The sequence below is a fragment of the Sciurus vulgaris genome, assembly GCF_902686455.1.
Source record: "Sciurus vulgaris genome assembly, chromosome: 7".
NCBI lineage: Eukaryota > Metazoa > Chordata > Mammalia > Rodentia > Sciuridae > Sciurus > Sciurus vulgaris.
The window spans coordinates 154835071-154861394 of NC_136467.1; the positions used below are offsets into that span (position 1 = coordinate 154835071).

The 26324-nt window shown below is 51.4% G+C and overlaps 1 protein-coding gene across 7 annotated transcripts in view; it reads right to left on the minus strand.

Moving 5' to 3' along the window:
* Positions 1–456: 456 nt before the first annotated feature.
* RIPOR2 (RHO family interacting cell polarization regulator 2) overlaps positions 457–26324 on the minus strand; it is a 103912-nt gene continuing 78044 nt past the window's right edge. For 5 of the 7 annotated variants that reach the window (XM_079147559.1, XM_079147553.1, XM_079147557.1 and 2 more), the window contains 10 exons: positions 23919–24578; positions 20785–20963; positions 18756–18924; positions 16111–16246; positions 14925–15086; positions 13598–13756; positions 12708–12910; positions 9639–9722; positions 6742–6832; positions 457–2294 (listed from right to left, as the gene is read on the minus strand). In XM_079147559.1, the coding sequence (XP_079003685.1) occupies positions 2194–2294; positions 6742–6832; positions 9639–9722; positions 12708–12910; positions 13598–13756; positions 14925–15086; positions 16111–16246; positions 18756–18924; positions 20785–20963; positions 23919–24578 (1944 nt within the window). In that variant the 3' untranslated portion in view covers positions 457–2193. Of the gene's footprint in view, positions 2295–6741; positions 6833–9638; positions 9723–12707; positions 12911–13597; positions 13757–14924; positions 15087–16110; positions 16247–18755; positions 18925–20784; positions 20964–21014; positions 22218–23918; positions 24579–26324 lie in introns of those variants that run through there. The other 2 variants (XM_079147554.1, XM_079147558.1) reach the window with 2 other exon arrangements.

Genomic DNA, 26324 nt, shown 5'->3' on the forward strand with positions numbered 1-26324 from the left:
GGGGCCAGGGTAATCTATGATAACATTTTGGGGAGAAGAAACATAAATCATTTACATGGAATCTACTTTTGACTATTCAGAGAGGAGGGAGGGACCACGGAAAGCAGGCAGTCAAGGGACAGGAAGTTAGTCCACGAAGAGAAGATGTTGCTACTTTTTGGTTGGTTGGTTCCCAGAGCAAAATGTGCCATGGTGGTTGATCTTCAGCACATAGGATAGGAACATAGAGCACTTGATTGAGCTCAAAGTTCTGATTTAACATGGCCTTCTCCTCTTCCCTCCCTCCATTCTCTGTAACTCAATTTAGGACATTTCAGAATTCTTATCAAGTTACTTTCCCTATTTATGTAGGTGAAAGTTCAAAATCAGAAGAGGCCTGAGTTGAGAATGAGGTGCAGTGTGGTGTGGATACCAGCTGAGGAAGGCACGGGAGAAAACACACCAGACTCTGCGGAGACTAGTCATTACAAAATAACTTTTATTTTAACTTATATGATTGAGTGATGAATACAAATGTCACAAAACTAAAAGCACCCCCTAACCCAAAATAAAATGCAGAGGTGAATACAAAAGATGTGGAATTAATTACTCATGCAATATTAAAAAAAATTAAAAACCCCAAACCAAGAAACCCTGTAACATGTGAGACTTGATTTTCTATAGAAAGAACCATTTCAGTCATTTAACATGGACTACAGACTATGCCTACTAACTATAGACTGTACAATGAGCCTTTAAAATGAAGGATGAATGCATGTATAATATTTATAAATATACAAATATGTACATCATAACTTCACAGTTGAAAGAACTATTTTACCAGAAGCCTGGCAGATAATTTTCACTTTAAAATGAAATGAACTCTTTTAAAAAGTCGTGCTAAAATGTGAATACTTAAAATGACAGCCAAGTGAGATTTATGCAAGCATGTCCAGAGTACTGCTGACAGACCACAGTTTAAGTCACACTCACAGGTATGGTTCCGATACCCTGGCGTAGCCCACCTGCCCCTCTTACAGGGAGAAAAGTCATTCAGAAGCAGTGGCTCTGGGCCCTTCTGGTGGGCCTGCTGCCTGCTACTGAAGCAACCGTGGGAGCTGCCATTGAGGCTGTTTGGCCAGGGATGCTACCTGGTGGTGAATGGCTTCTGGGGACTTTCCACCCCTCAGGGAATCCTTCTTTCTAATTTTGTGGTGATTTTTATAGACACAGGAATGATTGTTAGTGTCCCTATGGTCCTAACCCATTAAGGAGTTCAGGTTCTTCCACCTTGAAAGAGCATCACAGTTTTCTGAATCCATGACTTCTGGTTTTGATTTGTCTTAGCAGCAAAATACCTGTATGGGAAGAGTCTAATCAAAAAATGGCTCTTGTTAGGAAAAAACAAAACAAAAAAAAGCTGTCGGGCACGGTGGGGCATGATGCCCTACAGTCTCAGCAATGCGGGAGGCTGAGGCAGGAGGATCACAAGTCTGAGGCCAGCCTGGGCAACTCAGTGAGACCCTGTCTTAATATAAACATAAAATGGCTAGGGATGTAGTTCTGGGTTCAGTCCCATCAAAAAGAAAAAAAAAAGGCTTAATGAGATTTTGGTTTTTGAAAGTATGGGTATAATCTTACTAAGGTAGTTATTAGTAACTTAGTTATCTTTTTATTGTAATGAGAACATGATTTGAGAATTTTTAGGATGGGAAAAAAGAAAGACAGCACTTTAAAAAGTAAAATACAAAAATTAGACTCTCACAATGGGTCATTTTGCCACATTCTGCAGGCAAACGTTATTTGAAGAAATTCTTTTTTTGTGCTTGTATTTAAAGTAAAATTAGGTAGCTAAGGACCACTCAGCCCTGAGAACACCACAGAGAAAAGCTGCAAGGCATATGGTATCATCAAGATACCACAGGACAATTTCAGCTTATTCAACTTCCGAAAAGGTACAGAGATGGCCGTTTTAAGACCCCACACTTGTTAAGATAAGGTGGGTTCACTGACACTGCCGGACAGTCGACCACGGGAGCCGAGTTCTGCACAACCTTGTTCCTGTGGCCCAAGGAGGAGCAGGGCTGGGAACCGGGCTCAGTCTGTCTCACGTGGCAGGAGGTCTTCGCGTCCTCTACGCCTTCCAGCCGCGTCTGGCACGTCTTGGTGGAAAGGGCCGGAAGTTGGAACAGGTCAGGCAGTGCTAACCAGTGGCTAAAAGGCTGTGGCCACTTCAGCTCCATGACGACCTCCGACTTTCACCTGATCTCGGGGAAATTTGTCCAGCTGCTCGTAAGCCAGCCGCCCGTCTTCTCCTGGGTGGAACGGGAACATGAACACCATTGTGACTTTTTACTCGTCATTCAAAGTAAATTCACACCATGGCTTTGGGTGTGGGTCACTAGGTTGTGGTTTTTTTTTCTCCCCCAATGCTGAGGGTCAAACTCAGGCCCCTGCATATGCTAAGCACGTGCTCAGTCACTGAGCCACAGCCCAGCCCTGGATGGCTATTTTAAGCTATTTGCCATGGTTAGAAAAATTGGCTATTATTCCTAATTATGTTACTGACTTCTAAGGGATGTTTAGAACAACCACGAACTTTTGAGCTAATGCCAGATACCAAAAGAATGCCAAGGCGACGTGAAGTAGAAGCCCTGTGGCCATGTGCCTCTGGTAACGTCACACAAGAGATTTACTCCTGCACTACACTTAGGTGTGTCAAGGATCTGAGTGTAGCTTATCCTCCTTTTGTGCTTCAAAGTTCCACAGTCCTCTCTTGCACAGATTGCATACTGACACTTCTAAGTGATCACTGGCACAAGTCAAACCTAGGTTTTCCAAAGGTAGCGGAAAATTGCTCTCTGCCTGGAAACCCACGGGATGGCCTTCTTCCAGTCTGTAGCTGTCTCAGTTTGTCTGCAGCAACATCTTGAACAGCCTAGATATATTTTCGAGTAGCTCAATATCTATTTTTCCTGTTCAAAAAAACTGATTAAAAATAGGGGAAAGAAGGATGGGGATGTAGAGACAGCACACGGGTCGCACGCATGTGGCCCTGGGTTCAATCCCAGGGCCAAAAAAGAAGGAAAAAGGGAAATGGAATGCAGCGACCGTGATAAGATAAAGGCTTTCCTACGCTTACTAGAAGTGAGTCAAAGACAGAAAAAGTGAGTTGTGCTCAAACAGAAATTCACTGTGCAGGAAAACAGAAGGAAAAAAATTAAAAAAAAAAGAAATCATGAAATACTGGAAATACATGATCTTAGAAGGAGTGTAATCTTGGATTTCATAATGTAGTCACTGCAAAAAGAAACCTTTTAATAAACCAGAACTCTGACTTAAAGTTTTTTGTTATTGTTTCTTTCATGTAACTTTTTCAGGAATAGACATTTGCTTGCCTCTTAAGAAGCCCTGCCAGTGGACTCTTCCATTAGCAAAAGCCTGCTTTTTTTTGTTTTTTGAGGTACTGGGGCTGGAGCCCATTCCCCTGGCACAAGCTAGCAAGTGCTTGCCATTAAGCCACGTGCCCAGCCCAGAAGTCTGCTAATCTGAGACGTTTGTTAACGGCCTTTTCAGACCCTGACTTTTAGAGACAAGCAATATTATTTCCTAGTATGATATTCTCAACTTTTTCTTACTTTGGAGCAGAAACTTTGATTTGAAACGAAATACTTATCCAAAACTCTGTAATATCGAACAGATTAAGACAGGGCCTCATAGATGACGGCCAGGGAGATGAAGAGAGAGGCTTGCTGGGCCTGCTGGCCACCTCCTGCCCTGCCTCCCCCTACAACCGCGGACACCAGCTCAGCGCCTGGCTTGCTCAGGAACCCTCCAGCATGGAGTGCTCAGTTCTCCCCCAGAGTCTGGTGGCCTAGAGGGTCAGGACTCCACCTACTGGGGGGGAAGCTGGGTCTGGGTGTCCACTGGCAAGTCATGCAGCCTGCGTGCTACTGTCTGGATCTCCAGTGTCCCCCAGAGGCCCGTGCTGAAGGCTTGGTTGCCAGTCTGTGGTGCTACTGAAAGGCGGTGACCCCTTTAGCAGGTGGGGCTAATGGAAGGAAGGAGGTCACAGGTGCGGGGACAAGAAGGGGATAGGAGACACCATTCTCTTCCTCTCTTTGCCCCCTGGCCTCTGTGAACAGAGCGGGTTTCTTTGCTGTGCACTTCTGCCATGATGCCCTGTGCACCACAGTCTCAAGGGCACTGACCAAGTGGCCATGGACTGAAGTTCTTGAAACCACAAGCCAAAATCAATCTTTGCTTCTTTAATTTGATTTATCTCATGTTTTTTGGCACAGCAACAGAAAGGTGACCAACATCCTCAGCATCCCTTAGTGTGCCCCCATATAAAATGGGACTGTGCTTCTCCCCTCACTGAGCTCTGGGAGGGACAGAGGAGCCCTTACAACAGAGCCGAGCACAAAGCTGGTCCCCCACACAGCTACCCAATACTGGCCGAGCATCCCTACCCCTAAATCCAAGATCTGAACTGTCCCCAAATCCAAACCTTGTGAGCCTGATGTGACTCCACAAGTGGAAGACTCCACACCTGACCTCAGGAGGTGGGTTCTAGGCCGAATATGAGTGAAGTAAAAAATGTTGCATAAAATGACTGACTTATTTTAAAGCTAAATATATAGTAAACAGGTGCATCTGAAATATAAATGACTTTCATGTTTAGACTTGGGTCCTGTCTCTAAGACATCTCAATATGTATATGCAAATATTCCAAAGTCCAAAAAAACCATGAAATCAGAAACACTTCTGATCATTCCAGGGGAGGGCCACTAAACCTGCCTTATGACAATGCCGACCAGGGCTGGCCTCAGGGCATCTCACTGGCATGCAGTTGTGGGTGGGCTCTGCTCAGCGTTAGCTCCTCTGCCTCGAGCTAGGAGCAGAGCTTCAGAGGAGGGGGCGCCTGGGTCTGGGGGGTTAGTAGCGTGGCTCCGGTCAGACCGGGTCCCGGTGGGACCCACCGGCACGGCCACCATTGTGATGGAGACGTCTGTGTCGATAGAGTGGCCACCAGCACACATGGCTATTTAAGTTTATATCGCAATTTCTCAAAATTAAATAAAGTGATTTTTAAATTTCTATGTTTTTGTGGTGCTGAGGATTGAGCGCAGGACACTGCATGGGCCAGGCAAATACTCTGCCACCAAGCTGGACCTCCAGCCCCAAGGAAAGCTTCAGTTCCCTAGTGGAGAGCCAAGCTTGGGTCGTGCAGGACCACCTCTGTTGTAAAGGGGGACGGGAGGCACCCCATCCCACAGAGGCATCCACTGGACGGCCCCAGGCTGACACGTTCCTGACCGCGGTACAGAGCTGCCTGAGTGCCCGTGATGACTCTCGGACCTTTGTCATGGGGAGATGCATTAATCCCACAGAAAACACCACTGTCACCAAAGCAGTGCAGCCACCTGTGTGAGAAAGGTGCACCCGTATAGGGTGTCAGGGTGAAAGAGGACTCACAACCTGAGCTGAGTCCAGGCTCTTAGACTTCATTGCACGTGAGAACCGTCTGGAAGGCTTTGGGAAAACCCCACACGTGCTTCAGATCTTTGGGGTGGACCCTGGACGGGCGCGTTGCTTCCCCTGTGAGTGTAGCGTGCAGCCGGTGTTGGGACCCTGACCTGGGGGCACAGGGCCCGCAGCTGGCATGGGTGGCATATGAAGAGTGGAGGAAAGCAGGACGGTGGCCACTCCTGGAGATGCTGCTGTGGGTGCAGCTCCAGAGACCAGGCCAGCTCCTTGGGGACCCTCTCTTGGCTTATGGTGAAGACAGCAGCATGGCGGTCAGGTTTACACTTCTGTCTCTTTTGCTGTCGTGGTTATTTCAGAACAGAAGGGATAAAGGAGTCTAAACTAATAACACCCCAGCGTCATTTAGAGCAGTAAACACCTTTGATACCTAAAATGGCCATTAGGAATAACTATTTTATCCTTTGAACAAACATACTGGCCAAGCTTTCTGAGCAACGAATGATACACACAATAGCGGGACGGAGTCTTAACCCCGTAACTGTAAGGAAGGGCCTAACTGGGAATGGGATTTCCACGGTGGTTAAAGTGCCACGAGATTCCCCTTCACATGGGTAAGACACCAGAGTCAAACCAGGGTGATGTTTTTCCCAGGTGGTTTTAGGGACGGATTATGTTTGAAGAACTTCAGAGTATTCCTTTTAGAATGTAAAAGTGTGTTGCTATGGTAAAATTATTTGGAATGATTCATGCATTTTTATACAGCACTAAGAAAAACTACAAAACGTGCTAGGCAGGGACCTCATGGAGTAAAGGGGGAGGACTATCTGGGTATTCCAGAATTAAGACATCAGCTCTTGTCTTTGGGGTCAGGGCTCCGTTTGGCCTGGGGGGCAGCCCAGGAGGAGGTGTGTGGCACCTCGGCCAATCACTGCCTTTTGTGGTCGCCAACCCACACTGGCACCCCATCTGGATGTCCACACCCTCCTCTTCTTGGTTTGACGTTCGTGTCCTTGATCCCAAGTAGGACACAAACTGATAAACCAGGACAGCGTGACTCTGAGAATAGCCTCGCTCTCCGCATTCAGAGAGAGCGAGGGACTGGGGGAAGGATACTGATGTTCCCCTACTCCGCATGTGTGCGTAGACAACATGTGGGGGAAGTCGCTGAATCAGGAGAATGAAACTCTTCTTCTCAGCTCCCTTCGAGAAAATCAGAAGTAAGCAATAACATTTGACAAAACAAAACAAAACAAAACACAAAACCCAACTCACCAAGAGACAAGAGGGTTTCTGAGGCCACATTTCTGATTTCTTCAGTATCAGACTGGCACAACGTGACCAGCATTTTAATGCTTTCAGTTGCCTATGGGGGGAAAGTAGTTTAGCGCTCTGACATTTACTCTGGGGTTCCCTGAGACAGCATTTCATAACTTAGAAAATCTTACTTAGGGGTCCCCAAACTTAGTAGAGTGTCAGGATCATTTAGTGAGCTCCCTTATCTGTGCAAGTTCCTGGGTGCTGCTCCAGACCTGCCATGCTGGCATTTCCTGGGGGCGGCCTAGGATGTGCACTGTAGACAATCTGAGGAACAGCTAAATCCCCCTTTGCAGAGTACTCCAGGGCTAGAGTCGAAGGTGAGTCTCCTGCTTTTCCAAGACAGAACCCATTTCTTTTCCAAGACAGAAAGCAGTGCTTTCTGCTGCTTTCCACAGATTCCAAATAGCACTGGGAATTTCCACACCTGTATTATTGAAACAGCACATTGTGCCTGATAAATATGCACGATTATTATCTGTCAGTTCAAAATAAAACTTAAAGACAGAACTCTTATTCAGTTTATGCACTGAAATAGAGAAGGAGAGTTAAAGTCTATGGTGGGACGTCTTCTATTTGTCCTGTGAGCAGCTGCTGAGCACTCTGCGAACCAGACAGTTCTCAAGCCAGGGGAGAGTCTATGGTGACCCCGACACGGTCCTGGTCCAAAGAGTCTATAGTCCAGTGGAAAGAGAGATTGTCACACGGGCACTTATGATGAGTGACAGCCGAGTGAGGTGCTGGGGCAGAGCGCCACTGGGAAACAGCCTGCCAGGGAGGGATGTCCCCACGGAGAGGTGGCCTGAGACTTGTCAGCCAAGTGTGGGGGTGGGCGGGTATGTGTGCTTGGGGCGGGGAGAGCCTGGGGTGTGGAGGAGGAACTGGTTCTGGCAAGGCTAATGGTCTGCGGCAGGGCCAAGTCCAGAGGTAGCCACAGGGGTGTTCAGAGAAGGCCTGTGTCTCATGAAGAGGAGTCTTGTGAGCCATGTAAAAGGCTTCTGGTTGAATCCCAAATTCACAGCTTCATCTGGGTCTAAGTCTGAGATCTAAGATCGCAGAGGCCCCTGCGGAGCTTTGAGCAGATCTGTGTTTTGTTCGACATTTCTGATGTGGTGGCAAGGGTGTTCTGATGCGAGCTCAGGCTGTAGTAGGCAGGGGGCTCCCACGCAGGTGACTGGTGCAGACGGGTGGCTGATAAAGCAGAGGGCACAGACTGGAAGTGGGGTCCCAGGATGGCGGGATGAATGGCCTGGGAGAGGAGGTGGGGCGGGGTCACTGTCGACTCCGGGCTCCCAGGGCCTGGTGTAGGGCCCACCAAGGCACGGAGGCCGGGGTAGATGCAGTGTGAAGTGACTTCCTGCCGGAGCTATCTAACAGCAAGCTGGTGATGGTCAGCATGGACCTGGACTGGAAGTACTGGGGTCATCGGTGCAGAGATGGCAGTGGAAGACTTGGAGGTGACCTCCCATGAGACAAAACACCTCTGCTGAGCTGCTCGAGGAGCTGGGCATGGACAGCGAATTCTGTTCTGTCCGGAGGAAAGCTGGGCTTGTGAAGTAGTAGAGGTGGACAGGGCGCCAGAGAGGGACAAGCAGAGGGAGCGGCCTGGGGCACTGCAGCCCATCACAACAGGTGGGAGACCTGAACGTGGCCACTGGACTTGAGGACCTCGATTCCCCAAAGTTGTTTCCAGGATGATTAAGGAACAGAAAAGTGAGAAATTTCTGCCTGTTACCATTAATTAAAAATAAAATAAAAACTCCCCCATAAGTCAGCTAAGGATCGTAGGTTGACGTGGGTGAGTGACGGATCTGCACTGTCTTGCACAGGGGCCGGGGGGCTGTGGGGGTCTAGGCAAAGGCATCTCATCTGGCAGAAAGGGTCCTATCTTCTAGGAGAAGAGGGAAAAAGGAGGATCTGGTGCTCCCAGACGTGGCTGTGCGGGAGTGGGAACGGAGGGTCTGCTTTCACCTTCGCAGCCTGCGGGTCCGTGAAGACCCCGGCGGGCCTCGGGGTCCTGCCCGTACTGGTGCGAAGTCTGTATCACAGGCATCCAGCCCTGTGTGTGTCACCGTGTGTCAGGGACTGCCCAAATAAACAGAAATCACCGCAGGCTTTTTTCTGGCCACCTGAAAGCCATTTTCTGACCAAGTAACAAGGAAGGCAGACTTTCCCACAGTTGTTTTTCTTCACAGATCATTAACTTGCCTTTTGAGGAGTTAATCCCTTTCTTCACGTCCCATCAGGCCTGCAGGTCTCTGCCCTTGTCCCAGGTGCCCATCTAAGACTTCGGCAGATTCTAAGGTGTGGCCTCCTCATTCTTTTCTCAAGGCCCATTCGTCTTATTTTTGTGATACAGCAGGTCAGACATTAAACCCAGCCCAGGGAAAGGGCGCCTCTTTCATGCCGGGGATTCTCAACCTTTTCATCGTCCATTAACAGTTCAGCTCTTCCCTCTCTGCTAGCTTCCTTCCCCCTCACAATTAAGGCTGGCTAACTGTGTACAAAAATAGACCATGGGAAAGGATTGGGTGGAACCTAGGGGCACACTGACTTTAGAGACTTCTTTGCATCCCTTCTATCATCCCTTGCCATTTGTTTTGCACATTAAATTTTGGCGAAATCATCATCTCTTTTTTGGAATAAAATATTTTCCTAATACCGACCCAGAGGCAAACTGATTCCTAAGGGCCACTGCAAAACATGATTATTTCTTCCACTTATTCACTTTAACAAAACAAAGTCACATACAAGGGAACAAGGACCCCATGTCTAACAACCAGCTGCAGGGAGAGCAGCAGGAGGTGCTGGGGGCGTGGGAGGGGCTGCGGGCTCCAGGGGAGGCCGGGCCTTACCTCCAGGCTCCGCAGGGCCAGGCAGGCCGCCTTCTGCAGCTGCAGGTTGGTCTTGGTCAGTGCTTCACAGTAGTAGAGCAGGGCCTGGGGGAGAAGAGGGACACTGTGAGGTGACCCAGGAGTGTCCTGGAAGAGGTGTGTGACACTCCCCTCCCTGAGAGGAACCACAGCACCTCTCCAGGTGTTGTGAACCACGGTCACAGAGAGAAACCCGGTGAAATTCAGGTTGCTTAAAAGATCAGTGTATTCAATAAGGGGATCCTTCATCTTCTGCCAGCTCACAGACTCTGGGGAACATGAAGTTGGGTGATACAAAGTTATGCTATTTTCAAAGATTGATTTTTACTCTTTATTCGCCAGTTTCGAAAACAATGAAATGGTTTGTTAGTAAACCCAACGGTGATGCTTCATTTTTTAAAAATGCATTATTATTTAAACATTTTAAATGGGCACATGTTTGCATGGGTCTATGGGGCAGAGTACGCTAACTCAGTATGTGTGTACAACATGTAATGATCAACTCCAGTGATCCACGTTTCCATCGTACTCCAACATCTGCCACTCCTGTGCACGGGGAATCATGGACTCTTCTCTCCTAAATATTTTGCAACAGATGATTGACTGTCACAGACCAGTCACCCATTGTGCTGCTGCACACCAGGACCAAGTCCTACCTCTCACCTAAGCTCTCTGGGACTGTCACAAACCACAGTCACCCACTGCAGTGCTGAACACCAGGACCAAGTCCTACCTCTCACCTATCCTCTCTGGGACTGTCACAGACCACAGTCACCCACTGCCCTGCTGAACACCAGGACCAAGTCCTACCTCTCACCTAACCTCTCTGGGACTGTCACAGGCCACGGTCACTGACTGTAGTGCTGAACACCAGGACCAAGTCCTACCTGTCACCTAACTTCTCTGGGATTCTGGCATTTACGGGGTCTCAGATCTAAGGAGAAACCCCAAGGCTGCTCTGAAGGAGCTTAGGCAGCAATGTGTCATGTTCCAGGACGGAGCCTGGGGAGGCCGTGTAAGTCAGTCGGGGAAGGGACGTCTTCTGGGTACCGGGCAGGTTTAACAAAATGATGTCTGGGGGGCTGGGCTATAGGCTCAGTGGTAGGGTACTTGCCTAGCATGTGTGGCACTGGGTTCGACTCTCAGCACCACATATAAATAAGTGAATGAAATAAAGGTCTATTAACATCTGAAAGAAAAATATGATGCTTGAAGTGGTCCAGAAGGGTGGTTGAGGTTTCAGATGGGACGCTGGGGAGAAAAGGGAGTTTGGACGGCGGTGAGGGGGGCAGGAGGAGGCAGTAAACTACAGTGAGAAGGGCCGCTCGCTTGGGTGCAGGGCATCTGGGTGCTGTGTGTTAAGTTCTTCACAGGGCTGGGGGTACGGTGTGGTAGAGTGCTTGCCTGGCATGGTGAGGGCCTGAGTTCCAGCACCAGTACCACCGGCCCCCCTCCAAAAAAACTTCATGCGAAAGTAAATTTTCTTAATCACTAAGCTAATTTCTTCCTGAATGGGTTATTGACTTGTAGTATTTAATGTGAGTTCGGATGGGAAGAGTCACCCTAAGGCATCTGTTCACAGGAACCAATGATGACTTCCGGAGAGAGGCAGACGGGAAGGACTGGTGCTCCATTTCATAGAGACAGACCGCACAGTCGCTTGGCTACTTGCTGAGTGGCTGTCCTTTTAAAGAGCAGAACTCAGGTATGGTCACTGCGCTCTGATCCACAGCGGCCAACTGACTCACCGTCACTCACACCACGGGGCTCCTCGGGCTCGCTGCTTCCCACGGCCTCGCGTTTCGCGGAGGTCACGATTTCATGCCTTCGCCGTGGTGTGGCATGTCCACTCTGGGGGCTTAGGCAGTGGGAGCTCATGCCCCCTAGCACCCACCCTTATAGGACAGCCCAGCGTCTCCTCTAAACCAATGCCTCCTTGGGGCTTCCTGAGGTCCAGGAGCAGCTGGCCCCATGGTGGACCCTGCACCCCTGTTCCTGCCTGCCCAGGAGGGCCCCGGGCCCTGCACTCTGCTCCCAGAACTCCCCGTCCCCTCTCTCCGTGGATCTTGCTTCTGATTGTCCTCAGAAGGCCTTGAGCCCAGGCCCCACTCGTGGCCACCTTCCCTTCTCGTTGCTCTGTTCGCTGTCCTGCTTGTTTATCTGGGGTGCTGGGAGGAGGCCCAGGGCCTCACACGTGCTCGGCCAGCCCTCTCCTGCTGAGCCATGGGCAGCAGCCCTTCCTTGTGTTTTCCCACCGAGTCAACTACCCGGACTTATTTGCACTTGAAATTATAAGTGCAGTATACCTGACGAGCAGTTCAACTTTCTAATGTGATTTTGGGGCACATGATGTGACTTCCTGGGCCGCAGTCTGCTGATCTATCGATGGTGGTGAGACCCGCTCACAGGCTTTCTGACTCCGCTGTAGTGAGACTTACAAAGGTCTGGAGAGTCCTTGGCACAAAGTAAGCCCTCCGTAAACACAGCCACGGTGATTTTCACATGCATCCATGTGTGCACATTTGTTCACTGGAGAAATGCCAGTGACCTCATTTATGTTGATTTTGTGTGTGTGTGTGTGTGCTGGGGACGGGACCCAGACCTCGCGTACATGAAGCCTGCACTCTACCACTGAGCTCTGGCCCCGTCCCCCATCCTGAAACTCTTTGAAGATGTCTTGTTTCTCTTAAAAACGTATTCAGCTCCTTTGGCATCTAGAAGGATATTCTGTACCTAGTGAGTACCATTGAGTTGGTAGCAGCAGAGGCCCTGGATGCAACTGCTCGAAAGCATCAGCCCTTAGTGACGGGCAGGCTCGGGAGGTGCCAGGAGGCTTTGCCATGAACAGAACAGCAAGGCCTCTTTGAAAAACGATGATACATCTTAGCACAGCATAACACAGGAAGGAACAGGATTCGCTGGAAGCTAGAGTTTCATATTCCAATATGGAAAAGACAATTATTTTATAAAAGAATATGTGCTAAAATGCTAATAGTAAACCACAGAAAACTAACAAGTGTCTGGTTCAGGGGCCGAGATTTGGCCTCCTACCTTTTCCCTGAAATGCTCGTTCTTGGAGGCTGCTGCCAGGTAGAGTGTCACGGCCTCACTGACGTCACTGTCGTCCCTGGTTAAGAGCAGAGCCAGAGTCCGGAGCACCTCTTGCTGGGCCAGGAGGCTGCTGGGAGCGAGGTCACCCATGGCCTGCTGCAGCTTCTCATCTCTCAGGGACTGCAGAGTCTGCACCATGGACACTAGAGGGGCAGAGGAAGGGCGGTGCGTACAGCACAGCACAGTCATTGAGAACACATGTGGAAGGTGTGTCTGTGACAGATCCAACATGCGCGGCAGTCTAGCGACACGTCACACAGGGAGCGTGTGTCTCTGTGATGGATCCAACGTGTGTGGACAGTCTAGACACGTCATTGAGGACACACAGGGAGCGTGAGTCTCTGTGACAGATCCAACACGGAGACCGTTTACACAAGGCGGTGTTTCCAGTCAGTGAGAAAAGGACCGAGGGATGAGTAACTGGAGTGCAGAGTGGGGGAGTCAGGGGGAGAAAAGGTGAACTGGAGTCTGCCTTACGGTGGACGCCCACACGCTGTGTCGACAAATTGGACAGTCAATGAAAAACAGTGAAGAAAAGATAAGGAAGAGCGTGTGCAGTCTCTCTGGAATACGCGCAGCAAACCCAGCTGCCCGATTTTTACTCAGACCGTTTGTCAAGATCCTACTCCTAGGCGAACCCAAGACTGCGCTGAGGTAACCCAGTCCCTGCGCAGAAACTCACTTTGTTGACTGGAATATGGGGTAAGACCACAAAGAGGGCTCTGCGCCCCACGTGGCCCTGGCTGTATTCTGTGAATGCGCGAGTGCCCCATCCCTAGCTCAGTGTGCAGCAGGGGCTCCACTGCAGTAGACTAGAAGGCCCGCCTCACCTTGCCTGGCCAGCTGGCACAGGTGGCTCTCCAGGTCGCTCACACTGTGGCTGGTGAAGTAGCTGTGGTACTGGAAAACCGTGACAACTTCGGAGGAGAGGCTGGTGGACACCAGAGGCTCAGTTCGGTCCAGAATTTGGGAGACCAGGGTTCGAAACACTGTTTGGAAGGGAAAGACCCAAAGCGGCTGAGGATCATGCTGCCATTCACGCATTCTCTAATTGCAGCGCGTGTGTGAGGGAAGTGGACCCTCACTTGTCCACCGTGCACGACTCGCCACACGGGCAAGTGACTCACGTTCTCACACACCTGCATGACTTCCAGGCACGTCGAGACCCGGAAGGCCCTCAGCACTCAGTCTGGGCTTCTTGTGCCCCTTCCTCGTCCACAGCTACCCCCTCACTCCCACCATGGGAACTAGTAACCTGTTCCTGTCTGCATTAGTGCTTGACCTTCACAAAACTTCTGGTTCCTTCTACCCCACAAAGCGTCTGCGAGATTCCTTCAGATTGTTGCTTGTAGCAGCAATATATTCTTTAAAAAGTGCTATGCAATACCCTGAAGTATTATATTATGATTTATCACGGGCATTTGACATGTTCCCCAAAACTTCTGGCTCCTGTGAACGAAGCTGCTATGAACTTTCTTCCACAAGTTCTTCCTCCTGAACATAAGCACTCGTTTCTCTTGGTATTTTCAAGAGTAGAATTTCTAGATTATGGGGGAGGGGCATATTGAGTTTTAGTAGAAACTGCTAGTATGTCCTCAAAGTGGCTGTGCCATGTGACACTTCTGTACCGGTGGCATTTGATGAAAAAGGTATCCATGGGTCCCACATCTGCAGATTCAACCAACATGAATCAAAAACATCCGGGAAAAAAAATCGTAGTGAGCAGGCAGACATTTGAATCTCACCATCATTCCCTAAGCAGCACGGTGTAGTGACCCTTCACACGGCAACACGCTGTCTCAGGTGCTACGAGGAACCCCGGAGTATGTGAGGGTGTTCGTGGGTTATGGACAAACACCACGGCATTTATACCAGAGACCTGGCATCTGCGATTCAGCTGGGAGGGTGTCCTGGAACCAGTCCCCACAGACGCCCAGGGAGAAGACAGACACGTAGTACTTTTTAAAAAATCGCTGGGGACACTCTCAATTGAAACCTGCTTGACATCTGTCTTTTCCTAACCCTGACTGAGTGGTGATGTCTTCCCTGGGCCTGAAGAACTGAGAGCACTTCTTTAGGCCCAGCTGCGGGACAGGTGCAGGGGTCCAGCCGCACCCACTCTCACACCGAGGGACAGAGGGTCTCCCGCGGTCCCACCTGGGTCCGCAAGTCCTGGGTACTCGGTGTTGACGGTCCTGGCGAAGCTGGCTTCCAGCTGCGTGACCACCCGGTCAGCTGAGCTGTGGTAGACACCGGCTGGCCCGCAGCACTGGGTCCAGAAGGACAGCAGGGACAGCTTCTTGTGAAACTCGGGGATGGCTGGAAGAGAAGAGTGGCCCAGCTCACGACACGCTTCAGTGGGGGGACTGAAGAGGTGCACCTGGTGGGGCGGGGGCACCAGCAGGGCCTTGGGCTCTGAGTGGTTTGTGATTGGAGCTACCACAAGATTCCTCCGCAGCCAGCAGGGGGACAGGTTAGGAGGAGGAGCTCACCCTGCCCAGGAGTAGAGAAAACAGAAAACCAGGCCTGTTTGCTTTCAGTGACAGAAGGCCCAGCAGTCCCCGTTGGGGGTCACCGAGGCATCTCATGTCCCCTAACGTCACAGGAGCAGGACTCACACTGCCCAGGGTTCCCTCAGGGATACAGCCCTGGGGCCTGGGGGAGTTTGCCCTGCCTGGGGGGCTGTCAGCCTGGAGAGTGGACAGCAGAGGGCAGGCTGTGTGGTCACCACTGCACTCTGAGGAGGGGACAGTTGCTTGTGGCCTGAACGTGTGTCCCTCTCTTGCCTCTTAGGGCTCTGCCAAGGTGCCTGCTCCTGGGACCTACGCCTGAGGCCGACACCAGGGAGAACCAGGGGCTCAGGCCTGGTGCAGATCACCCAGAAGACCCTGCCTCCTCCCACCTCTGACGTGAAAACAGAAGCCCTCCCGAGGGAGGCCACAGGCGTGCCGGCCGCCTCCTCACATCAAGACGCCAAGATGCAGCCAGGGCCTGTCCTGCAGGCCCGGGTCACCAGCTCTACCTCTGTCTCTTGATGGTGCTATGGGGTCATGGCTGCTGCACAGCCAGACCCCAGTCACCTGTCTGCAGGGACTCTAGACGCTGCCTGGAGTGACGCTGCCTCTGTGCACACAGGAGCCCCTGCTCCCCAGGGAGGCCCTGCAGAAGACGCCAGTGGTCGGGGTTCACCCAGAAGGCTCCTCAGGCCGCCAGGAGCCCACAGCCTGGGCACCGCCTGCTGCCGCATGACCCACTGCTTCCCTGTCTTCCTGACGAGGCCAGAGCAGCGTGGGCGGCGGGCGGGCAGGGGTGCCGCGCCCCACAGCCGCGGGTGGAGGCTCACCGTGCACGACAGAGCTCAGGCTCCCCGCCTCCTCGTCGCTGACGGCCGCGAGTCTCTCCACCACTTGGATCTGCCTGGAAAGCTTCTCTAAGAGGTTTCTTGCCACAAAAGGGGTTTTGCTAGAGAAAACAATTTGCTGATAAAAGAAAAATGGCTGTTTCAGTTGTGTTGTCGGGAGTGTCCTCGCTCCCCACGGCCCCCTTCCAGAGCGCGCGGCTGATGCCGAAGGCACGCACGCAGGGCTGTTGTTCCCGCCAGGCGATGGTCCTCACTCCCTGCCAGGTGAAATGTCTGACCAAGGCACAGCTGGCCTGTTTAGACCTTTTCTCTTCTTTTTGTCCTTCGGATTTAACCCAGGGGCAATTTACCACTGAGCCACATCCCCAGTCATTTTATTTTTTATTTTGAGACAGAGTCTCCCTAAGTTGCTGAGGGCCTCTCTAAGTTGCTAAGGCTGAACTTGAACTTTCCATCCTCCTGTCTCAGCCTCCTGAGCCTGTGGGATGATAGGCATGCACCACTGTTCCCAGCTAAATTTTTTCATGCCTGTCTATGTACCCAGGAATTTTATCAGTAGTAGAGAGGCAAGCTGCTGTGAAGTTGCTGTCCCTTTTCTGTATTGTAAATCTGGTCATCCTCTTTGAAACTCGGAGGGCACATTTAGGCTGCGTCTTGGTGTGTAAGCAGAAAAAGATCTGTTTGACAAAGTGCGGTTAAGGTTTCACAGCACGGTTTTGTTTTTCAAGTGAAACATTAGGAGCAGACTGTGTGATGACCTAACTGCCATCAGAGCGGTCTCTTCACACTGAGGGAGTGCTCCCGAGGACTGGGCCTCAGCCCTGTGCATGTGTTAGCTCGTGGTGCTTCTCACAGTGACCCAATGCAGTGAGCCGACTGATGTCCCCATTTCACTGACGAGGACACTGAGGCACAGAGAGCTTAAATGATTTGCCCAGGGTCCCACGAGTGGTGTTTATGTCGTGTGCAGGTCACATGCACAAGGAGGTGACATGAATCACTTGGTGTGATGTCCCTCCTCCTTTCTGTGCCTCTCAGGACCTGCCTGGTCACCCGTTAGGCATGCACAGGCACACAGGACACAGAGAAGTGCTGTATCACCTAGAGCAGTCCCACTCTAAACAAACAGGTCTTCAAACTTAAAGTCCACAGTCATGTGCTAAAGTCTTTCGTGTAAGTGAATAAAGTAGAAGTATATTTATTTAAAAATAAGTATAGCTGTTACGATTCTTACGGAAGGCCCGTTTTTTCTCTCTTGAGTCATGCCAGTGAACATGTAAACTCACTGATTGAGGAGTGAGCGCAAGTGAGAAGCTAGGTTTGCAACGTCCTCCCCTTAGCCTACATCTTTATACCCACCCCTTTGCTTTTCTAGCCTGGCTCTTCCCCACGGAAGACTTGGATTGATCAGTCTTTGGGAGAAAACCTCACCCCTCATGGAAGAGAATTCTTGTGTCTCTCGGAGTAACTGTTTTACCTCTAAAAAGTAAACAGGTGGTTTCCTTGCACGGTGTCAGCATCAGCAAGAACAGAGAGTATGAAACCCTCCCATTCAATGGTCGGTAAATAATGAATAGCCATAAGTAAATAAGAACGCTTGTCCATTTCCATCAGAGAGGAATATTGCACCTGCTGCCTGGATGGTTTTTGGTATTGTGGTTTCTAACCTTGACACTCAACAGGAGAGACCAATAGGGTGCTGGCCAAGTGGTAATTGCCAGCCAGTTTCCCAGAGCACACAAGCTGCCTGTGGTTCCTGCAGGGTTCTTCATACGTGTGGAAGACATGCTCCTCTGTCTCATCACAGATGTGGCACTGAGGAAGCAATGCCGCCCCAGGCCCAGGGCTCCCTGACTCTGCACTGTCCCCTGCCTGCCAGCGGGCCCGCTCCCTCAGGACCTCGGCTCCTCCCCTGCTTGCACCCCTCCCTTTCCCCCATGTCCACATGCATCCGAGCAAGCCGAGAGAACAAGAGCGGGAGAAGAGAAGCCACCAGGCAAGGAGGCAGCGTTTAAGAAGGGGCTCTGGGGCAGAGGTTTGTTCGGGACAGCTGAAAGTCTTCCTGCAGCAGAGGGTTTCAAGACCTTGGCTCCACTGCTGTGAAACCTTAAAGGGCCGAGTTTGAAATGAGAAGAAACACCAGCTCCATGCTGCCCCAGAAAGCGGGCTCGCTGGTGATGGCCAGACCCAGAGGAACGTGGCTCTGCTGCTCAGAGGTTGCCAGTGAGACCTGGGGAGGGGGCTGCCATCTTCAGCCTTTGCTCTTGGCTCTCCGGGGGGAATACGCATGTGACTTTCATGTTAGTACATGGTCACCGTACTGCTTTTCACCTCCATCTGGATGCAGAGACCTTTCCCCTTAAACACAGTCCTCTCAGCTACTGCCAAGAGATCTAGAAGGCGAGCAGATCATGTTCGACCTGCGACCCTTTGAGATCTAGGTTCTGAGATAGCAAGCCCAGGGCTGAGGGAGGCAGGGCGGCCATCAGGGCGCTTGAGGTGGTTCAGACCCAAGCGGGACTGTTCTCTTACTCCGAATTCTCATCGGCCTGCAAAACCGAGAGCGGAGGCCTGCTCTCCAGCCACCGGGGCCGCGTCCTCGAGCGCGGGCCAGCCGCGCTTCCCACCTGGACCAGCTGGGTGCAGTGCTGCAGGTGTCGCACAATGGCGATGTCCAGGCTCTCGTTCCCCGTGGTCAGCGGGAGGGGGCTGCCTGCCACACTGGTCCCGACGCCTGTGTCTTCCGTCAGTGCTTCACTCAGGTGGCCCCTGGCTTCTGGGTGGACCGACCTGTAACTGGTGAAGGGGGAGGTGGGTGAGATGTGTGCACAGGCCTCGGGCCGCGTCGGCGCGGCTGGCAGCGGGCCCCACGCACCCACTGGAATCCTCCTTCCCTCGCCTGCTTTAGAAGCACCCCGCTCAGCCTGAGCTGGGCCTAGCATTGGAGGCCCAAGTAAACGCTTTGTTTCTAGGGCCTCCGCTGCCTCTCTGGCCGCAGGCCACTCGCAAGGGGCCTCTCGAGGTCTTTGAAATGGGCCCTTATTGTGCGTTGGTCACACTTTCCTGCTCTGTTGACAAGGCGATTTGCCAGCTTTTCTGGCATCAAACTGTCCTCTATCTGTGGTTGCCCAAGAGGAATACCGTTAAGGAATCATCTGTCACCACCTTTTCCTGGCCCCAGGTCAATTGCTTCTTGAAGACAAGGCAAAAGGAGAGTGGCGGCCGGGGGGGGGGGGGGGGGGGGGGGGGAGGGGAGGGGACGTTCTGTAGGGACAAAAGCTACGAGTGGTGAAGTCCGGAGCCCAGCGGGTCCTGCCTTCCAGCACTATGGAGCCTGCGTCTCCCCGAGTCTCATGGTGAAGGCACTTACGTTACCCTGTTTTATTCTCAGAGTGAATCTGCGCTTCGGAGGGACAGAGCAGGGAGCCCGGAGAGCGCCTTGGTTTACCCGCTAGGCGCCAACAGACTGGCTTTTAGCCTCCTGCTCCCCCCTCAGTGCTCATGACGCAAAAAGCCCCTCACCCAGGCTCAGCAGCTTTGAGGGCTTTGCTCTGCTTCACCTTTGCCTCCAGGGAAAGATGCTCAGCTGTGTACACACACACACACACACACACACACACACACACACACAGATTCTTTTCTAATAATTCTGATAACATGCAGTAAGACTGATTGAGTTAGGTACATTTAACATTAATGTTCTGCAAAATGTGCAAAAGCCATAATGTTTTTTGTTAATTAAAATGCCTCTTTTAGCACGAAGATAAAAAGTTTAGACGGGCGCCTGACTGTGATGTGTCATGTAGCTGATGAGTTCACAGAAAAGTTTTGGTGAGGAAGTATTTCATGAATTGTCAGGATAGAAAACATGCAGAAGCTGAATTAAATATCACATTCGTTCGTTAAATTTGCTTTCTTTTTATTCCCAGTTTGCTCTGAGGAACACGCTCTAGTTCTCATGTTGTGTTTTGCTTTGTTGGTGTTGTTTTTGTGTTTTTCCTGGTTTTCTCTTAGAAAAGAGCCCCAAAACCATAACTCCTCCCACAGAGAGGCCTGTGGAGGCCGAGCACAGAGCCTCGAAGCGCATTCCTACCACGTTGTCCGAGAGGAAGAGAGCAGTAGGAAGCGCACCTCTTCCTCAGGGAGTGTTTGTGCATCTTTCTCGGTGACTGAGGGCCAGGCATGCTCATGGTGCTTGTCTGCTCTGCTCTGAAATCACAAGACGGACCCCAGGACCCGGCTCAAAGGACCAGGCAGACAAGGTGACCTTTCACCTTCATGATCCCCCACCCAGAGGTCACATTTTCCACCCCAAGCCCAGCCTGCTGTGGACTCACTGGGCTGAAGGGCAGGCGGAGCAAAGCCCAGCAGAGCCAAGGCCCTGGGAGGAAGAGGGCTCCAGGCAGGACGGGGCCCAGCAAGCTGGAGAGAACCGCAGCAGTCGGGCTGCAGACACGGCCCGGCACCACGGGCCTCCCCAGGAGGCACACGGCAGCCATCCAGCCGTCCCCTCACACCAGGGAAGAAAGAGGTCAGTTCTCCCTTAAGCAACTCCAAGGAGGTGAAGCTGTGCGTAACGGTAAAACTGCGTGCAGGGCCGCGTGGGAGCTGTGTGCCAGGCCCCCTCAGTGCCCGCGGCGCTGGCCTCAGACTCACCTGCTCCTCTCTGGCTCGGTGTCCGAGAAGACCGAGTCAGCACCCCCGCCAAGACGTGCCTCCTCCCCGTCCTCCTCCTCGTCAAAATCGGAGGTGTTCAGGAAGTCGAAGCTTTCGAGAGCGCTCTCCACCGTGAGGCTGAGGCTGGAGGCCCTGCTGCGGCCGGCCATGGGCTTGCACTGCAAGGCAGAGGGCGCCGCGTCAGCACCCTGGGAAGGAGGAGCGCCCGCGCCACAGGCCACACTCGGCTTTCCTTTTGTCAGGCTTTTATTTTTTGTTGGCATTTAAAATCTTCGTATTCCAAAAAGAAGTACAACCACAGGTAAAAATGGCACGGTATCTGGGGTCAGCTCCCAAATGATCCAGAGGGAAATACACAGGTAGGAGAAGGGATGAAACAAGACGGGCGCGAGCTGACGGTGGAGGTCGCGCGCGGATGTCGGAATGGGCGCCTTGCCTTCTGCTTGAAAGTTCTGTGATAAATGCTTGCTAAAATGTCAACCAGAAAGTCTTGGGAAACAGAACTGCTCTGTTCCCCTCTGCCTGGTGCTCACCCCTAAATAATGCACAGCTAGCAAGCCAGGGGCAGTGGCACATGCTCATAGTGCCAGCGACTTGGGAGGCTGAGGTGGGAGGATCCTGTAAACTCACAAGTTCAAGATCAACCTGGGGCCACACAGTGAGACCATGTCTCAAGAAACAAGAACAAATCAAAAACCAGCAGACAAATTTTAAGAGACACCAAGTCAATGCTGATTACTAACCAATCTCTAATTACAAGTGACCATGTCCTCAAAGTCCTGAGACTAGAGCTTTCTATCTAAAGCACCTGCTGTAAAGGTAGTCCTGTAGGCAAATCCCAGAACGCAGAACGGTGCAGATTCACGGAGCCCACATTCTCTATGTAAGGAGCCCTACATGGAAGGTCACATGTACAGCGCATGACCTCTTCGAGCACCGACTGAATGAACGGTACCGGCATGACGGGAAGCAGCCTCGCTTCCTGGAGCTCTGCCTGGAAAGGAACAAGCCCGTGGCCTCCCTGGCCAGGCCCTGGAATTGTGGGGTGAACCGCCCTCTGACCTGCAGACTGTGTCGCAGGACATGCACAGAACATGACAAACAGATGGGGCCAGTAGCTATAGGCGCAGAGGGGAGAGGAATCCCAAAGGCTCAAGAGAAGGCTGGGGTGGGCAGAACAGACAAGTCCTGCCAGGGAGACGTGCTACATGTCCTCCATGCTGCTAGGTGGCACTGCTTGCTGACTTCCCAGAGCAAGGCAGGAAGGGCTGGCTCGGGCACTTAAGATGGCACAAGAGCACATGGGACACATCTGTCGCTGTTTTAAATCACAGTAGTTCTGTTCACCCTCAGGGATCTCCATCCAAGAGGCAGCTTCATTTAGTTTCTGATCCTCAAGATGTGTTAGCGCCCTAGGAATGTGAGGGAGGGGAGAGAGAGAAGAGAGCTTTGTCCAGCTGATGCTTTGATTCTGGCCGGGTACAAAGCCACTCGCCCCAGACCTAAACCCTGTGGGCGTTTTCAGTCTCAAGGGGAGAGAGGGAGCTTGTTGGACTCTCTCCTAAGCTAGCTATCTGTACGACTTGATCTTGCAGAGGATGGGGGTGGTTGAGGATTGCACTAGCAAGTTTTAGAACAAATGTAGGCTGAAATAATACCTGGAGAGGAATCCGCGATCTGCAGGTCTTTGTGAGACTAACGGTGGTGTGTTCACTGTTTCTGGATGGACTGAGCTATTTAGCGGCATCCTAGGTGCCTGGAACAGGAGCTGCCACCGCCCTCTAAAGGGTTTGTTTAGGTGGGTCAACGTGGGTCTCAGGTCTCTTCATTCTGAGAGATGGGCATTGAGCCCAGGGCTCACGTATACTAGGCGAGTGCTCATCCACTGAGTGACAGCCAGCCCCTCTCTTAGTTCTTTGGCTCACAAAACAGAGCTGGGCCACTGTGCAGAAAAGAGGCTCAGTGGAGTACCAGACCAGCAGTCTCCACACCTGAGACCTCAGATGACGCTTCTGAGCTATGACTACTGAAGCAGGTTCCAGTGCCCTTCCCTGAGTCTCGGAGCTGTGCCCACAGTGGAGCTAACCTGTCACCAGCACTGGAGGACCTGCAGAGTCAGAGGCTAACTCATCAACTGTGAGGGCACAAGTCCTCTCCAGGGCTGGGCCAGCGTGACTCAATGGAGAGGCATAAGATGGACAGGAAAGCCTTAGAAATGGAGTTCCAGATGCCACTGTCAAGCCACATCTGAAAACAGCCCCACAAAGCCTGCCGCAGCCTCCTGTGGCTGGATTCCCAGTTTGCTGCTGTAGCCTTACATTTAAGCCTCTTTGACAGAACAGGTCCCCAAGGAATTGCTCTTTCAAGAAAAAGGATCCAAGTTCTCTTTCTATAGGATCATATAAATCAGAGTCAGAAAGCCAATAATACAAGAAGTGCCAGTGAGATTCAGGACACAAATTCAAGCTCTGTCTCCACATGCGGCATTTTAAAAACTGTTAATCCAGTGCCGGGTGAAGACAGTAGCAGGGATCATGATCTTGTGCTTAGACCTCCTGCTTGAGAGGAAACCAACTCTCTCTTATCTAATCACCATGGATGGGCGAAAATACCTCTGGTGACTGCCTTCCCTGGCTTCTAGAGTGCGGCATGACGAGTTGCTGGTGAGGTCCCAACTTGCAGAGGGAAGGGTTTCTTCCACCAGGCAGGACCACTGGAGAGGGTACCAGCTGGGGCTGGCCAGCTCCAGCTCCTGCCAGGCAAAAGCCCCCCTTATTTCCTGAGAGGGACCCTGTCCAGTAACATCTGAGGCTGTGCTGGTCACAGTGCCAGCATTTCACATTTGGGATTAGAATGATTAGTTTTAGGACTAGAAGGGTTTAGACATTCTTTTGAGTTTTTAGACGAACTCCTAATCAGTTTAGTTAAGTTGATCTGTTGTTGGGGAAATAAAAATGGATATGCACAAGTGGCATTAATAATCACTGCCATTTAAATGACGACTATCTATTGATCCTGGGACTGGAGGAGGAGAAAAGATGCTATCTTAATAGAAAATTGGTTTAGGGCAGCTCTCTGCAAACCTAATTCAATCTCTCTGAAAAGGCACTTACTTTTAGAATATCATCCAAATGCATGACCTCTTGGTTCAGATCCTGAAACTCCTTGTACTTCTCCTTGTGTGGCTCAAGAGCAAGCAACAGCCCGCTCAGGGCATCCTCTAAGCTGCCCTCCAGGAAGGACTCCCTGCCGGCAGAGTCCTCAGAAAGCAGCTGCTCCGCAGCTACTGGCGCCTCTGCCGAGGTGAGCCTCTTGACCAGCTGTTTTGTGATATTTCCTTCAGAAGTGTCCAGCTCCACTGGCTTCAGCTCCGAGGCCTCATCGGACTCCTGCAGAAGGGCCTCGGCCACTGCATTCTCAAGGAACAGGCGCTCAGTCCCTGCAGCTGTGGCCACGGTGGGTTTCCTGGGCTCCGTTGGGTCTTCCTGCAGGTGGGCCTTGGGCTCCTGGCCTTCTCCTGAGGAGCTCCTGGAAGATGCTGAGCTGCTGTCCTCCTCTCCCTCATCCCCCTCACCCCGGGAGCACGGGCTGGTCTGGCTGAGCTCTGCAGGGGTGATGGTGATTTCTGGATTTGCTGAGCTCAAGCTGGAGGGAGACGCAGAGCTGGAGGGGAGGGCACAGTCCCCATTGGGCAGGTCACAGGAGCTGAGAGAGAGTGGCCTTGGTTCCTCTGCTGCCTTCCCAGTTTCAAAGATGTCATCGGGTAGATTCGCCTGTGGGTAAAGACAGCTGTTATTTTCAATTCAACTGATGCACCTGGCATGCTTATTTTTAGACAAAACCTAAGGAGTTAACATGAAAAAGCTTGAACTTTCATATTAGCATTTTATTTGCTGATGTATACATATGGCGGGCAAAAGAAAACAAGCCCTTGAACACTGTGCATAGTTGAATCTAGGTGCAAGTTCACTGAGCCTATTCTTAGGGCTGACATTTTCCACAAGAAGCATTAGGGGAGGCGCAGGATGGTTGCTTACTTTCTCAATCCTGGATCTCACAGTATTTGGCAGCCATACTTTGAGTAAGACTATGAAATTCTTCTTTTCCTTTTGGCATCTCTCAAACAACTTCCCAACATTCTTGCTACTTTCTTTCAAGGATGTGATGCTTTGTTCTGCTTCGGTTCTCAAAAATTATGTTTTGAAAATCTCTACTCACAGATCCCAGACTCTTGAAATGTTTTACTAATTTAGTAACCATGCCATAAACACTTCACGACCAACAGTACATCTGCACAGCTTGTCCAGGAATAATAGAAAAAGACTAAGAAACAAACACGAGTCTTCCAGGACGCAGAGCCCTCCCCAGCCCCCAGGCTCCCAGCATGCCGAAATGCAGCAGATGCAGGCTGTGTCCGGACAGGCTCTGCAGTGGAGCAGAACTCTGAAGAGGGGTGATTTGTTCACGCTGGCACTGCACTTGCTGAGTCAGCTTCCCTAGGCTGCCTCTGCCCACAGTGGCTAAATGCCAAACGCTGCTCTGTGTTTTCTAGGTATCTGAGACTGAGCCCTTCAGAGTGGTTGATTTTTCTGCATTCCAGATTGGATCCTTAAAGTACAACCAACCCTCTGTGTTCATGAGTTCTGCACATGCAGATTTAACCAAGGACTGGAAATACTTGAAAAACAAATCTGTGTTGAGCACATTAACAGATTTTTTTTTCTTGTCTAGTTCCCTAAACAACATAGTATAAGAATGAAGCCTTTGCATCCCATTAGGTATTAGAAGTAACCCGAGAGGGTTTAGAGAGTATGGGGGATGTGTGAAGTTCATGCAAATGCTGCACCGTGTTGTGGGAGGGGCTTGGGCATCCCTGCACTGGGGTTGGTACCAGGGGCTGGAGCCGGCTGCAGACAGACACCAGGGATGACTGCAAATTGTCGTCACCAGGCTAGCGCCTGCTTTACTTACATATAAAATGACAAATTCTCATAAAACATTCCTGCAAGTCAAACAGGAGCAGACCTAAGGCAAAGGTCCCGTCCACCTCCAGAGGTGTCTTGGCCTGTTGCTCCTGGACATGCCCCTGGGACACTCAGACCCTCACAGGCCCCAGGTCCTGGACTTCTCTGAGCTGAGAGTGCTCCTTGGACTCCTCGGGGTACAGGTTCTGGCTCCCCCTCCTCCCCTCCAGCCTGCTTATTCTGGCTCCTCCCTCTATGTGCCCCTCATGCTTCCAGGAAAGATGACGGGAATGCTTTTGGGGGGTGGATGGGGAGGCTGGAGTCCTTTTGTGGGGTCTCCTCTGTGGGGGCCTCTTAGGCACCTTGCTGAACGCTCAGCTTACAACTGATCCTGCCAGCTGGGCTGTGCAGCACTGAGGCGGGGTGTGCTGGCCAAGGCAGAGGACAGGGAGGCCGAGGTTCTTACATGTCCACCCTGGCCACTTCTCCCATCCTGCGTTCCCAAGCCCAATTCGTACTACAAAAGTACAAATGTCGAGCTGGAATAGGCTGAGA